The 13,290-nt window shown below is 44.6% G+C and overlaps 1 protein-coding gene across 4 annotated transcripts in view; it reads left to right on the top strand.

The window, feature by feature from the left end:
* The window catches only part of NEBL (nebulette), a gene marked incomplete at its 5' end in the record, with an annotated part of 406,620 nt that overhangs the window by 325,313 nt on the left and 68,017 nt on the right, over window positions 1-13,290 (top strand). The window contains 3 exons of one of the 4 annotated variants that reach the window (XM_084619775.1): window positions 1,981-2,088; window positions 5,341-5,445; window positions 6,630-6,737. The exons of the other annotated variants lie outside the window; for them this stretch is intronic. Coding sequence (XP_084475901.1) covers window positions 1,981-2,088; window positions 5,341-5,445; window positions 6,630-6,737 — 321 coding nt within the window. The remainder of the gene's footprint in view (window positions 1-1,980; window positions 2,089-5,340; window positions 5,446-6,629; window positions 6,738-13,290) is intronic. 4 annotated transcript variants of the gene reach the window in all.

Raw genomic sequence — 13,290 nt, 5'->3', positions numbered from 1 at the left:
ACTAGCAAACAGTGTTATGCTGCTGAAACTTTTAAAGTTTAGACTAGACTTAAAAAAAAAGAGGATGTATTATATCATGAGGATCTTAACCAGGGTTTTCTAATGTGCATACGGGGAGACTGGGGAGGGCTTTGATAACTGCATGAAGGACGAATTGGTGTGGGGGAAGTACATGGAAAAGCTATACAGAAAGTACTCCTGGAGGAATTTTGTGCTACTGAGTGCGTGCATAATTAATGAGCCATGCACAATTTTATTGTTTTGTGCAGAAAAAAGCTTCTGCTGAAATGTTGCCGCAGTTCCACCTTTTGTCCACTAGAGGGTGCTGTGGCACAAGAACAGCAGCAGCTCCCAGCAGAAAACAACTTTTGCAATTCCACCTTTCGCCCATCAGAGGGCACTGTGGCAATAGAATACAGCAGCTGCTTCCAACCAGCAAAGGAAGAGAAAGAGCCTGACTTCTTTGCAACACCTGTCAGGCCAGGTCAGGAGACAGACAGTGTGGGGTGCTGGGGCAGGGATGTCAGACAGGGGCTCATAAAAGCTAGTGGGAGAGGACAGACTGGGACAGGGGATGAATTGGAGTGGAGGCACAGGGCCATAGGGAGGAGGGAGGTGTAGAACCACGATGGTGATGGGGGAGGGGGTGCAGAGCTACATAGGGACAGAGGGTGGCTAGGTGGGGGCCCAGAGACACAGGGGAATGGGGAAGGGGTACAGAAACACATGGGGACTGGGGAGAGGTGCAGGGCCACATGGGGATGGGGGGAGTAGGTGTCTGAGTGGGCGTGGAGGGACACGTGGACAGGGGGTGCAAGGACACATGGGGGTGTAGGAACACATAGGGACGGGGCAGATGTGCCTGACTGAATGGGAGAGAGTAGGGGTCAGCCAGAGTCTGCATGGGGGAAGCTCCCTAACAATCCCTCCCCACCCCCCAAAAAAATCTGTTCCACAGTTTTCCCACCCATACCCAAAAACCCTCCAAGTTCACACCCAGGCTCCTTCCCAGCAACTTACTTCCCTCTATCTCAGCTCCTCCATTACCCCTGACTCTCCCAAGCCTTTGCACTGCTTCTGAGGGGTGCAGAGAATATGGTTCTGTTTGTAGTTTGAGTGAATTATTACTCAGAGTTCTGTATTAATTTATTTAGACAAATAAAATATGCAGAATTTTAAAATATTGTGCATAGCATTTTTAATTTTTGCTGCAGGATTTTTAATTTGGGGGGGGGGCAGAATTCCCCCAGGAGTAATGTAGGCAGGGTGCCGGGGGGGGCGGGGTTGATGGGTTTCATTTTCCTGAAGGGGAAACTCAACTTTTAAAAGTTTGGGAAACACTGCTGTCAGCTATTGGGAATGTATATGATTTGCCATTTCATTGCGTGATTAGGTTCTCTCTCATCTAAGGCTCCATTCATTCTTGTTACTGAAAGCAAACTGTATTAAATAAAAATACATGTACAAAATACTGTTTGATTGTGGGGTAGTTACTCTATAAAGATTTTTTTTTGCACACAAGGAGTTGATGAAAAATAATCTGACTTGAGGGAAGAAAGGCAAGAATTACCAATGAACAATATAAAGTTAATGATAAATTGTCCAACTGTAGAACAATATTGTGTAAAGATAATATTCAAATAAAAATCAGTAAGAAGGTATTTCTGATGTATATATCTGCCATAGCCTATTCTGTTTTGAAAAGTCTTACAAAATCTGATGTGATTAACTTTACCCTTTTTGAAATGTTTACGTAGTTATCAAAATATTTGCTCACTAGTGGAAAGGAAGCCCTCACTGTATATTGATTTTTCCAAATAGTAGTAAATGAGCACCACCTAGTGGCCATTGTACATATTTCATGCAAGCACTGTAGTAAGATTTTTCTTTTTCTTTTTTGTTTTTATAGTGTACAGTATAAATAGAACTTGCTGTATATTTTACAAGTCTTCACTTTGCTATACTCTATTCGGTTTTCAGGTGAAATACAAAAAAGATATGGTGGAAAGTCTACACAATCCAGCTTCAGACCTGCCAAACTTGCTATATTTAGAGCATGCTTTAAATGCCAGCAAAATGCATAGTAATGTAAGTTGGCTTTTTTAATCATTACTTTAAATATACTTATAAAAGGAAAATGTACCCATTTATTTAATTTATTGCAGAATGTATCACACGCATGGCATTGTCTTCTTGCTTTTCAGTGCATTTTGATCACAAAGTATTGTTTGTCATATATTAGCCTTTGAAGGCCTGGTTCCTCTTGCTTCTTATATTTTAATCTGAGTAGGTATTAATGTCCACCTGTAAAACCCTGCTTCTGGCACAAAATAATCCAGCTATCCAGTTTGAATCTGATTCTTCACATTACCCTTCTGTGAACTGAAACTCTCCCACAGCTGGTTAGTCTCTAAGGTGCCACAAGTACTCCTTTTCTCCCACAGCTGTGCCTTTTCTAAGTACTCATTTTTTCTTTATCATCCTTTACTTTTGCATCAGTATCTTTTCCCCCTTAGGCATTCCCTTTCTGAATTTAACCTTGGGTATCACTTTTGTATGGATCATATCCAAATCTATAGATCTCCAGGATTTAGGCCCTTCTTCACTTTCTGCTCACCAAATTATTTATCCTTGTTTGGCCTAACTGTAGCTTCCTTCAATTTAATGCATTTAAACTGGATATTTTTTACTAGCTGGTTAAATGAGCACCATCGGTCTGAACTTTGGAACTTCTTTCTTCTCCTTATCTCACATAAGACAAGAACCTAGATGCTCAACTTATGTTCAAATTCCCTGATGTCTATATATCTGCCTACTCTCACCTATAAAACATTTTAATCTGACACGATTTCTACCATTCCTTTGCCCAAACAGTGGTTGGTTCCTACATCATCTTCATCCCTACAACTAGAGACATTTGTGATCTCCGTAAAAGTTAACTCTCTGGACTATGCTTTGTCCAAAAGCTGGTGGTTTATCTTGGCTGTGATCGAAACAAGAACACTTCATATCCATCCCCTGAGGTCTTCACTTGCTATTTGTCAAGTACAAAATACCTTAGGGTGTATCTACACTACTGCACACTCCTTACAGTGGTATGTAGAGTACATACACTACATGCCCCCTAGCATGGGTATTCAGCGCAGTGTAGATGGTGAGGCACTGCTTAGGCGAGTAGAGTAAAGGCACGCCTGAATCCTGTGGATATCTTCACTACATGGCTCTCTACATGACCAAGCAGTGCCCTGCCCATCTATATAGCTATTTTTAGCAGTGTAGTCTCCCACAGCCTCCCTGCTGCCAAAGTCTTTCTCCGACACCAGAAAAAGCTCCAGCAGTGGGGAAAGGCTCTGGCAGCTCCCCGCTGCTGGAACATGTCTGTGGCAACAGGGAAAGGCTCTACCAAGGGGGAGACTCCACTGCCAGAGCTTTTCCCCACTGCCTTCCCCCTGCCACAGCCTTTCTCTGATGCATGTAGCTACATGCACCCTACATGCCACCATCAGTGTTGTGCAGTGTAGATGTACCTTTAGTCTTCAAAATCCTTCATGGTCTTGATCTTTCCCCTGCCCCCATCTCTCTGACTTATTTTTGATTTATTCTCCAGCCTTTCCCTATGCTTCTCAAATTCCATCTTTTTTGTGTTCCGCCTCCCTGTCTCTCTATAATGAACAGCAGATCCTTCTTCTAGTCTACTTCAGTATCTGGAACAGCCTTTCTGCCCCTAGTGGTCTCAAGATCTATTTTCTTCTACCCTACCTACCGTATGTTATACCGACCGCGGTTAAAAGAGCAATTACTGAAGCTTTCAGTTTCTACATGGTCCACAGTTCTTCCCTGAAATGTGTATTTCTGTTCATCCTTATCCTGATGTATCCAAACCTACCACCTGTGTGATACATTGTAACGTACACGGTGTATTGGACTTCATGTTTTGACTATGATTTTCTGCAAATAATTATTTGTATGAATAACTCCACAAAAACATATTAACAGTATTGTATCGCAAAAATGTAATTCAAGCTGGTGTTTTGTGAGGATAAGTTATAACATTTACAGGAAAATCCAGAAATGTGCATATATGCACAAATACACCATTGCAGATTTTGTGAGATAGACGTCACTACATATCTGATTTCAGATGAGAAATTAGATTGAAGGGTCAAGCTTTGCCCTCAGATTTCCTAGATATTTATTGTGTAGCATTTGAAATCTAGATTTAAATTTTCACACACAGCCAATCTGAAATTTAGCAGCTTTTATATTAGCTTGATTTGTTCTAATTGTAAAAGGTCTTTGAGGTTTGTATTTGATCAAATACTGAATATATGGAATTTAGATTACATAGCTTCATTTTCATTCAACATTTTGGAGTGAGTGGAATGTTTTCTGTTTATTTTGAAAGAGCTTCTGAAGAATACAAATTCAAATGTATAAAGAATTGTGTACATATTTTGAAGGGATAAAATTTACCAAGAGCAAAGAGTGCTCTTGCATTATGGACTCAGTGTTTTATTTTATTTGTACTTACATCCTGTAAGCATCAATCAACAGATAACATGGACAAGGTAATACATCTAAGATTTCCTATTGTTATTAATGCAATTTAATTTCAAATTAACACAGGTATTTGAAACAGGTTGGACAAGTACAGAATTGGTACTTTTCCAGGAGACCAGTTCTATGTCTGGAATTTAGTGTAGTAAGAATAATGACTTTAAATATCCAAAAAGAAAAGGAGTACTTGTGGCACCTTAGAGACTAACCAATTTATTTGAGCATAAGCTTGCTCACGAAAGCTTATGCTCAAATAAATTGGTTAGTCTCTAAGGTGCCACAAGTACTCCTTTTCTTTTTGCGAATACAGACTAACACGGCTGTTACTCTGAAACCTTTAAATATCCAGGTTCTGCAAATATTTTTTTTGTTACCATAAGAGAATGTGTGTAAATGTTGTGTGATGTTTATAATTATTTCCACTAGGAGGCAAGTGGACACCACCAAATATGCTTTTTTGTCCTTTGAGCCTAAATAATATTAATTCTTTATTTTTCACAAGCAAAAATATTTAGTATTTGTATAAGACAGGTGTTTTTAAAAAACTTCTGAACTTTGTGGCTGTTCTTTGACATTGTTTTCATTCCACCGCGTTATACCTTATCCCAAAATTCGGTTATTTTTAATTGTTTAAGATTCATTATTAGTGTTAGGTATTTTATGTTATGTTATTGAATGGTACTTTATGTTATGTTGTTTCTTTTATGCTTATTTAAATTGCTCTTTAAATTGAAACCAGTCAATTTTATACATAAAAACATGTTTTGCTGTTCTTTGTTTCAGTATGAATACAAGAAACTGTTTGAGAAAAGCAAGGGGCACTATCATTTTGCCCTGGATACAAGTGAACAGATGCATCACAAAGAAAATGCTGTGCTCCAAAGTCAGGTATACACAAATTGTAAATAAACCTTATGAAGTGACAAAAGCAGCTTTCTTACAGTTACTAAATCATGCACAAATCCCATGACAAATTACAATGATGTGAGATGCATATAAAGTAATTGGGGTTGCAAGTGGAAGCAGCTGAGTGCCTACATGTTGAATGCTGCAGGAATGAGGCCCAATGCCACATGTCAACAGGGAAGAGGGTTTTAAAAACTTTTCTTAAACTCAGACAATGCTGCAGTGTTAAAAAAGATCATGAAATTAAAATATCACCCACTTGTAATGTAACATGTTGATCCTTAACTCTTTTGGTTTTACAGTATATAAACCCTCCAGTATCTAGCTTTGTGATGTTTTCCATATCTTTCTCTGATTAGGATGAATAACATAAATGCATGTAGCCATACATAAGCCTTGTTGATAAATCTGAGTTGTACTTTTAATTGATGAGAATGAATGAATTTACAAGGCTCATCAAAACTTCAGGATCCCAAGCCGAAAGATGTCTGCTTCCTTGCTGCACAAATTATAATAAAAAAGCATATTACAAGGTCCTCAGAGTTATGTCCATCAGTAGTTTTATAACAAGTTTTAGGGCCAAATTCAGGTTGTCGATACTGCCTAAGCATATACAAGAAAAGAGGGAGCTGAGGGTAGACATAGAATAGAATGTAAGACCAACAGCTCTGGCTTCCTTCCCTTTCCTCTCGTGCAGGTTTCAGGAGAGGGTGTTTAAGAATTGTAGCTAGAGAGCCACAGAAGAAGGTGCCTGTAGGAAGTCAAGTCTCCACACCAGGTTCTGAGGGTCTGGTTGAACCCTAGGCTTGCATGAGCTTTTTGGTTATACCTAATTTGGCTTATGGGAATTTGTTTTCATATATGGTTTTATATATGCCTAAAAGGTTATTTTTTCTGAGTAAACAGGATACAGATCATGTCCCTCTAAATCCACTGGTCTTGAGCTCTAGAGCATTGTGGTAAGGGCGTATGTTACAGCAGAAAACCTTCCCTGGTTTGGATGCCCCACTTCACCCACAGAAAGCTTGGCAAAAACATCTAAGTCAAGAGCTCTGAGAGAGGGTTTGGCTAGGACAGAATTTTCTTACTCCATCCCAATCAAACAATCATCACATTTTGTCATCTACTATAGTTGTGGAGAATATTTATTTATTTTATTTTCTTAGGTTAAGTACAAAGAGGATTATGAAAAATCTAAAGGCAGATCAATGATGGAGTTCACAGATACGCCAATTTATCAAGTTTCAAAAGAAGTTCAAAAGATTCAGAGTGAGGTTGGTACAATACTTGTTTGATTTGCATAATAGGTCATAAGAAGTAGAAAGGGATCAAAACTTGAACTGTGAATCATGACCCCTTTAAATTGTAGGTGGTTTGGATTCTAATTTGCAGATACAAACCCATGTCTACGATTTAGGTTTCAGGTTGGTTCCACAAGTTTCAGGTTGGTTCTCTCCTTCCTGTCTGAAACAGAAACCTGTTTCATCTTTTTCCCCTCTGCTCCTCACCTGGATAACCACTTCATTTAATTTCCCTCCTTCTCTGCTCTTTATGTAGTGAGTGTGTGGTTTATCTGTCAGTATATAGAGTGTGGTTGGGAATACTAATGTTCTTCATTGAGAGCTGTCCCTTTGGGTGCTCCCCTCTAGGTGTTGGTGCATCCCTGCGCCTTCGCTCGGAGATTTTTACAGCAGTACTCATACTGGTCGCGCATGCGCAGAGCTTCCCCCCTCCCCGCTCTGAGTGTACCTTAATAGTATGCATGTGCGACCGGTCTTCTCAGTTCCTTCTCTACCGTCCCCGGCCTGAGATGGAGCTCAGCAAACTCATTAGAAAACTTTCTCCCTTGTTACTCTTACCCTTTTAGATAGTTTGTTACCAATAGTGTTAGTTATTAGTGTTACCAGTAGTGTGTGTTGGTTTCGCTCTTTTTAAAAAAAAAAAAATTCTCTTAGTTCCTGTCAGCTTCCGACATGCCTGGCTCCCCAGGCTTTAAATGCTGCTCTAATTGTAAGGATGCCACCCCACTGTCTGATGGCAAATGGCAATTCAAAATGCATAAAATGTTTAGGGAAGTCCCACATCCCCCCAAAATGTGCCCACTGCAGCAAACTTAAGTCTAGGGCACGAAAGGACAGGGAATTGAGGCTAAAGCTGCTCCTGCTGTAAAAATTCTTAGGGTCAGCTTCAGACTCTGGCGCTGATTCTGGCTCTGCTCCACACCACATCTCTAAGGGTATGTCTACACTACGGAATTAGGTCGAATTTATAGAAGTCGGTTTTTTAGAAATCGGTTTTATATATTCGAGTGTGTGTGTCCCCACAGAAAATGCTCTAAGTGCATTAACTCGGCGGAGTGCTTCCACAGTACCAAGGCTAGAGTCGACTTCCGGAGCGTTGCACTGTGGGTGGCTATCCCGCAGTCTCCGCTGCCCATTGGAATTCTGGGTTGAGATCCCAAAGCCTGATAGGGCTAAAACATTGTCGCAGGTGGTTCTGGGTACATATCGTCAGGCCCCCTTTACCACCCTCCCTCCGTGAAAGCAAGGGCAGACAATCGTTCCGCGCCTTTTTTCCTGAGTTACCTGTGCAGATGCCATACCATGGCAAGCATGGAGCCCGCTCAGGTAACCGTCACCCTATGTCTCCTGGGTGCTGGCAGACGTGGTACTGCATTGCTACACAGCAGCCTCAACCCCTTGCCTTGTGGCAGCAGACGGTACAGTATGACTGGTAGCCGTCATCGTCATGTCCGAGGTGCTCCTGGCCATGTTGGCCAGGAGCACGTGGGCAGACATGGGCGCAGGGACTAAATTTGGAGTGACTTGACCAGGTCATTCTCTTTAGTCCTGCAGTCAGTCCTATGGAACCGTCTTATGGTGAGCAGGCAGGCGATACGGATTGCTAGCAGTCCTATTGCATCATCTTCTGCCGGGCAGCCATGAGATGTGGATGGCATGCAGTCCTTCTGCACCATCTGCTGCCAGTCAAAGATGTAAAAGATAGATGGAGTGGATCAAAACAAGAAATAGACCAGATTTGTTTTGTACTCATTTGCTTCCCCCCTCTCCCCCCCAGGTCATTCCTCTAGGTCATACTGCAGTCACTCACAGAGAAGGTGCAGCAAGGTAAATCTAGCCATGTATCAATCAGAGGCCAGACTAACCTCATTGTTCCAATAAGAACAATAACTTAGATGCATCATTTCTTATTGGAACCCTCCGTGAAGTCCTGCCTGAAATACTCCTTGATGTAAAGCCACCCCCTTTGTTGATTTTAGCTCCCTGAAGCCAACCCTGTAAGCCGTGTTGTCAGTTGCCCCTCCCTCTGTCAGAGCAACGGCAGACAACCGTTCCGCGCCTTTTTTCTGTGCGGACGCCATACCAAGGCAAGCATGGAGGCCGCTTAGCTCACTTTGGCAATTAGGAGCACATTAAACACCACACGCATTATCCAGCAGTATATGCAGCACCAGAACCTAGCAGAGCGATACCGGGCGAGGAGGCGACATCAGCGCGGTCACGTGAGTGATCAGGACATGGACACAGATTTCTCTGAAAGCATGGGCCTTGCCAATGCATGCATCATGGTGCTAATGGGGCAGGTTCATGCTGTGGAACGCCGATTCTGGGCTTGGGAAACAAGCTCAGACTGGTGGGACCGCATAGTGTTGCAGGTCTGGGACGATTCCCAGTGGCTGTGAAACTTTCGCATGCGTAAGGGCACTTTCATGGAACTTTGTGACTTGCTTTCCCCTGCTCTGAAGCACATGAATACCAAGATGAGAGCAGCCGTCACAGTTGAGAAACGAGTGGCGATAGCCCTGTGGAAGCTTGCAATGCCAGCCAGCTACCGGTCAGTTGGGAATCAATTTGGAGTGGGCAAATCTACTGTGGGGGCTGCTGTGATGCAAGTAGCCCACGCAATCAAAGATTTGCTGATATCAAGGGTAGTGACCCTGGGAAATGTGCAGGTCATAGTGGATGGCTTTGCTGCAATGGGATTCCCTAACTGTGGTGGGGCCATAGACGGAACCCATATCCTTATCTTGGCACCGGAGCACCAAGCTGGCGAGTACATAAACCGCAAGGGGTACTTTTCGATAGTGCTGCAAGCTCTGGTGGATCACAAGTGACGTTTCACCAACATCAACGTGGGAGGGCCGGGAAAGGTACATGACGCTTGCATCTTCAGGAACTCTGGTCTGTTTCAAAAGCTGCAGGAAGGGACTTTATTCCCAGACCAGAAAATAACTGTTGGGGATGTTGAAATGCCTATATGTATCCTTGGGGACCCAGCCTACCCCTTAATGCCATGGCTCATGAAGCCGTACACAGGCAGCCTGGACAGTAGTCAGGAGCTGTTCAACTACAGGCTGAGCAAGTGCAGAATGGTGGTAAAATGTGCATTTGGACGTTTAAAGGCACGCTGGCGCAGTTTACTGACTTACTTAGACCTCAGCGAAACTAATATTCCCACTGTTATTACTGCTTGCTGTGTGCTCCACAATATCTGTGAGAGTAAGGGGGAGACGTTTATGGCGGGGTGGGAGGTTGAGGCAAATCGTCTGGCTGCTGGTTACGTGCAGCCAGACACTAGGGTGGTTAGAAGAGCACAGGAGGGTGCGGCACGCATAGAGAAGCTTTGAAAACCAGTTTCATGACTGGCCAGGCTACGGTGTGAAAGTTCTGTTTGTTTCTCCTTGATGAAACCCACCATCCCTTGGTTCACTCTACTTCCCTGTAAGCTAACCACCTCCCCTCCTCCCTTTGATCATTGCTTGCAGAGGCAATAAAGTCATTGTTGCTTCACATTCATGCATTCTTTATTCATTCATCACACAAATAGGGGGATGACTACCAAGGTAGCCCAGGAGGGGTGGTGGAGGAGGGAAGGAAAATGCCACACAGCACTTTAAAAGTTTACAACTTAAAATTTATTGAATGCAAGCCTTCTTTTTTTTGGGCAATCCTCTGTGGTGGAGTGGCTGGTTGGCCGGTGGCCCCCCCACCGTGTTCTTGGGTATCTGGGTGTGGAGGCTATGGAACTTGGGGAGGAGGGCGGTTGGTTACACAGGGGCTGTAGTGGCAGTCTGTGCTCCAGCTGCCTTTGCTGCAGCTCAACCATACACTGGAGCATACTGGTTTGGTCCTCCAGCAGCCTCAGCATTGAATCCTGCCTCCTCTCATCACACTGCCGCCACATTTGAGCTTCAGCCCTGTCTTCAGCCCGCCACTTACTCTCTTCAGCCCGCCACCTCTCCTCCCGGTCATTTTGTGCTTTCCTGCACTCTGACATTATTTGCCTCCACGCATTCGTCTGTGCTCTGTCAGTGTGGGAGGACAGCATGAGCTCAGAGAACATTTCATCACGAGTGCGTTTTTTTTTCTTTCTAAGCTTCACTAGCCTCTGGGAAGGAGAAGATCCTGTGATCATTGAAACACATGCAGCTAGTGGAGAAAAAAAAAGGGACAGCAGTATTTAAAAAGGCACATTTTATAAAACAGTGGCTACACTCTTTCAGGGTAAACCTTGCTGTTAACATTACATACATAGCACATGTGCTTTCGTTACAAGGTCGCATTTTGCCTCCCCTCACCGTGTGGCTACCCCCTCAACCCTCCCCCCTCCCCGTGGCTAACGTCGGGGAACATTTCTGTTCAGCCACAGGCAAACAGCCCAGCAGGAACGGGCTCCTCTGAGTGTCCCCTGAAGAAAAGCACCCTATTTCAACCAGGTGACCATGAATGATATCTCACTCTCCTGAGGATAACACAGAGAGATAAAGAACGGATGTTGTTTGAACGCCAGCAAACATACACTGCAATGCTTTGTTCTACAATGATTCCCGAGTATGTGCTACTGGCCTGGAGTGGTAAAGTGTCCTACCATGGTGGATGGAATAAGGCTGCCCTCCCCAGAAACCTTTTGCAAAGGCTTTGGGAGTACATCCAGGAGAGCCGCGAATGCCAGGGCAAAGTAATCCTTTCACATGCTTGCTTTTAAACCATGTATAGTATTTTAAAAGGTACGCTCACCGGAGGTCCCTTCTCCACCTGCCGGGTCTAGGAGGCAGCCTTGGGTGGGTTCGGGGGGTACTGGCTCCAGGTCCAGAGTGAGAAACAGTTCCTGGCTGTTGGGAAAAGCGGTTTTTCCGCTTGCTTGCTGTGAGCTATCTACAACCTCATCATCATCATCATCTTCTTCGTCCCCAAAACCTGCTTCCATGTTGCCTCCATCTCCGTTGAAGGAGTCAAACAACACGGCTGGGGTAGTGGTGGCTGAACCCCTAAAATGGCATGCAGCTCATCATAGAAGCAACATGTTTGGGGCTCTGACCCGGAGCGGCCATTCGCCTCTCTGGTTTTCTGGTAGGCTTGCCTCAGCTCCTTAAGTTTCACGTGGCACTGGTTCAGGTCCCTGTTATGGCCTCTGTCCTTCATGCCCTGGGAGATTTTGACAAAGGTTTTGGCATTTCAAAACCTGGAACGGAGTTCTGATAGCACGGATTCCTCTCCCCATAGAGCGATCAGATCCCGTACCTCCCATTCAGTCCATGCTGGAGCTCTTTTGTGATTCTGGGACTCCATCATGGTCACCTCTGCTGATGAGCTCTGCATGGTCACCTGCAGCTTGCCACGCTGGCCAAACAGGAAATGAGATTCAAAAGTTCGCAGTTCTTTTCCTGTCTACCTGGCCAGTGCATCTGAGTTGAGAGTGCTGTCCAGAGCAGTCACAGTGGAGCACTCTGGGATAGCTCCCGGAGGCCAATACCGTCGAATTGTGTCCACAGTACCCCAAATTCGAGCCGGCAAGGCCGATTTAAGCGCGAATCCACTTGTCAGGGGTGGAGTAAGGAAATCGATTTTAAGAGCCCTTTAAGTCCAAATAAAGGGCTTCATCGTGTGGACAGATGCAGGTTTACAATGATTTAACGCTGCTAAATTCGACCTAAAGTCCTAGTGTAGACCAGGGCTGAGAAGATGAAGAAAAGTTCAAAAAAAAATCACCTTCTGTCACCCACAAAGCAAACATCGTGGGAGAAGGCTTCTCCCAGTAGGTCTACCGGCTGAGCAGTTTTAACGTGCCGGGCTACTCCAGCGCCATGCAAAACCCGCAGGCAGCTCTGGCGATAGCATGAAGCTCCAGTGCTGAGGCTTCAGGCTTCCAGTTCCCTGCCTCTCAGATGGCACCTTTTGGCACCGTTGTGGAAGGAGTGCTGACACATGTGGACGTGCTTGACCCCCCACAGGCTATCACCACTCTCCCGGTACTGGCACCCGCAGAACTGGCCGGCAGCCAAACAACTTTAAAGACACCGGTGCAGAGGAACTTTTTGTCGCAGCAGATTCCTCTCGCACAGCCCTCACCACACACAGGAGCTTCAGCACTCCAATTTACGCAGTCAGGTGACCTGCTTGTGTCACCCATTCTGCAGTCACCCTTACTGAATGCCTACTTCTCACCAAATGCTCAGCCAGGATCCGAACAGCCTTCCTTCAGTGAGGAGGAAGTTGGTCTACAGGAGGATTTTTCACCATATAAAGTCTCTCATCCTTAGACCCCAATTAATAGAGATCATAGAAACATCACCTTGTCCTACCCTCAGGATCCTGCCCCGTGGTGTGTAAAGCCATGGATGGCACCACCTATGCCCTTCCCACCACAGTGGCAATACTGGGCCCTGTGGGCATCCTGTCCTCGAGACCACACTCGCTATGCCATCTCAACCAGGCCCGACACCGGCCCGGCACCACAAACTCACGAACCTGCCACTGATGCCAGTCACCAGACAGCACCATCACAAGTGCAGAATCAGGCATGACC

This window comes from Lepidochelys olivacea (genome assembly GCF_965140295.1).
Source record: "Lepidochelys olivacea isolate rLepOli2 genome assembly, chromosome: 2".
Classification (NCBI taxonomy): domain Eukaryota; kingdom Metazoa; phylum Chordata; order Testudines; family Cheloniidae; genus Lepidochelys; species Lepidochelys olivacea.
Note: the sequence above shows the minus strand (reverse complement) of the source record. Positions and strands in the feature narration are given on the sequence as shown.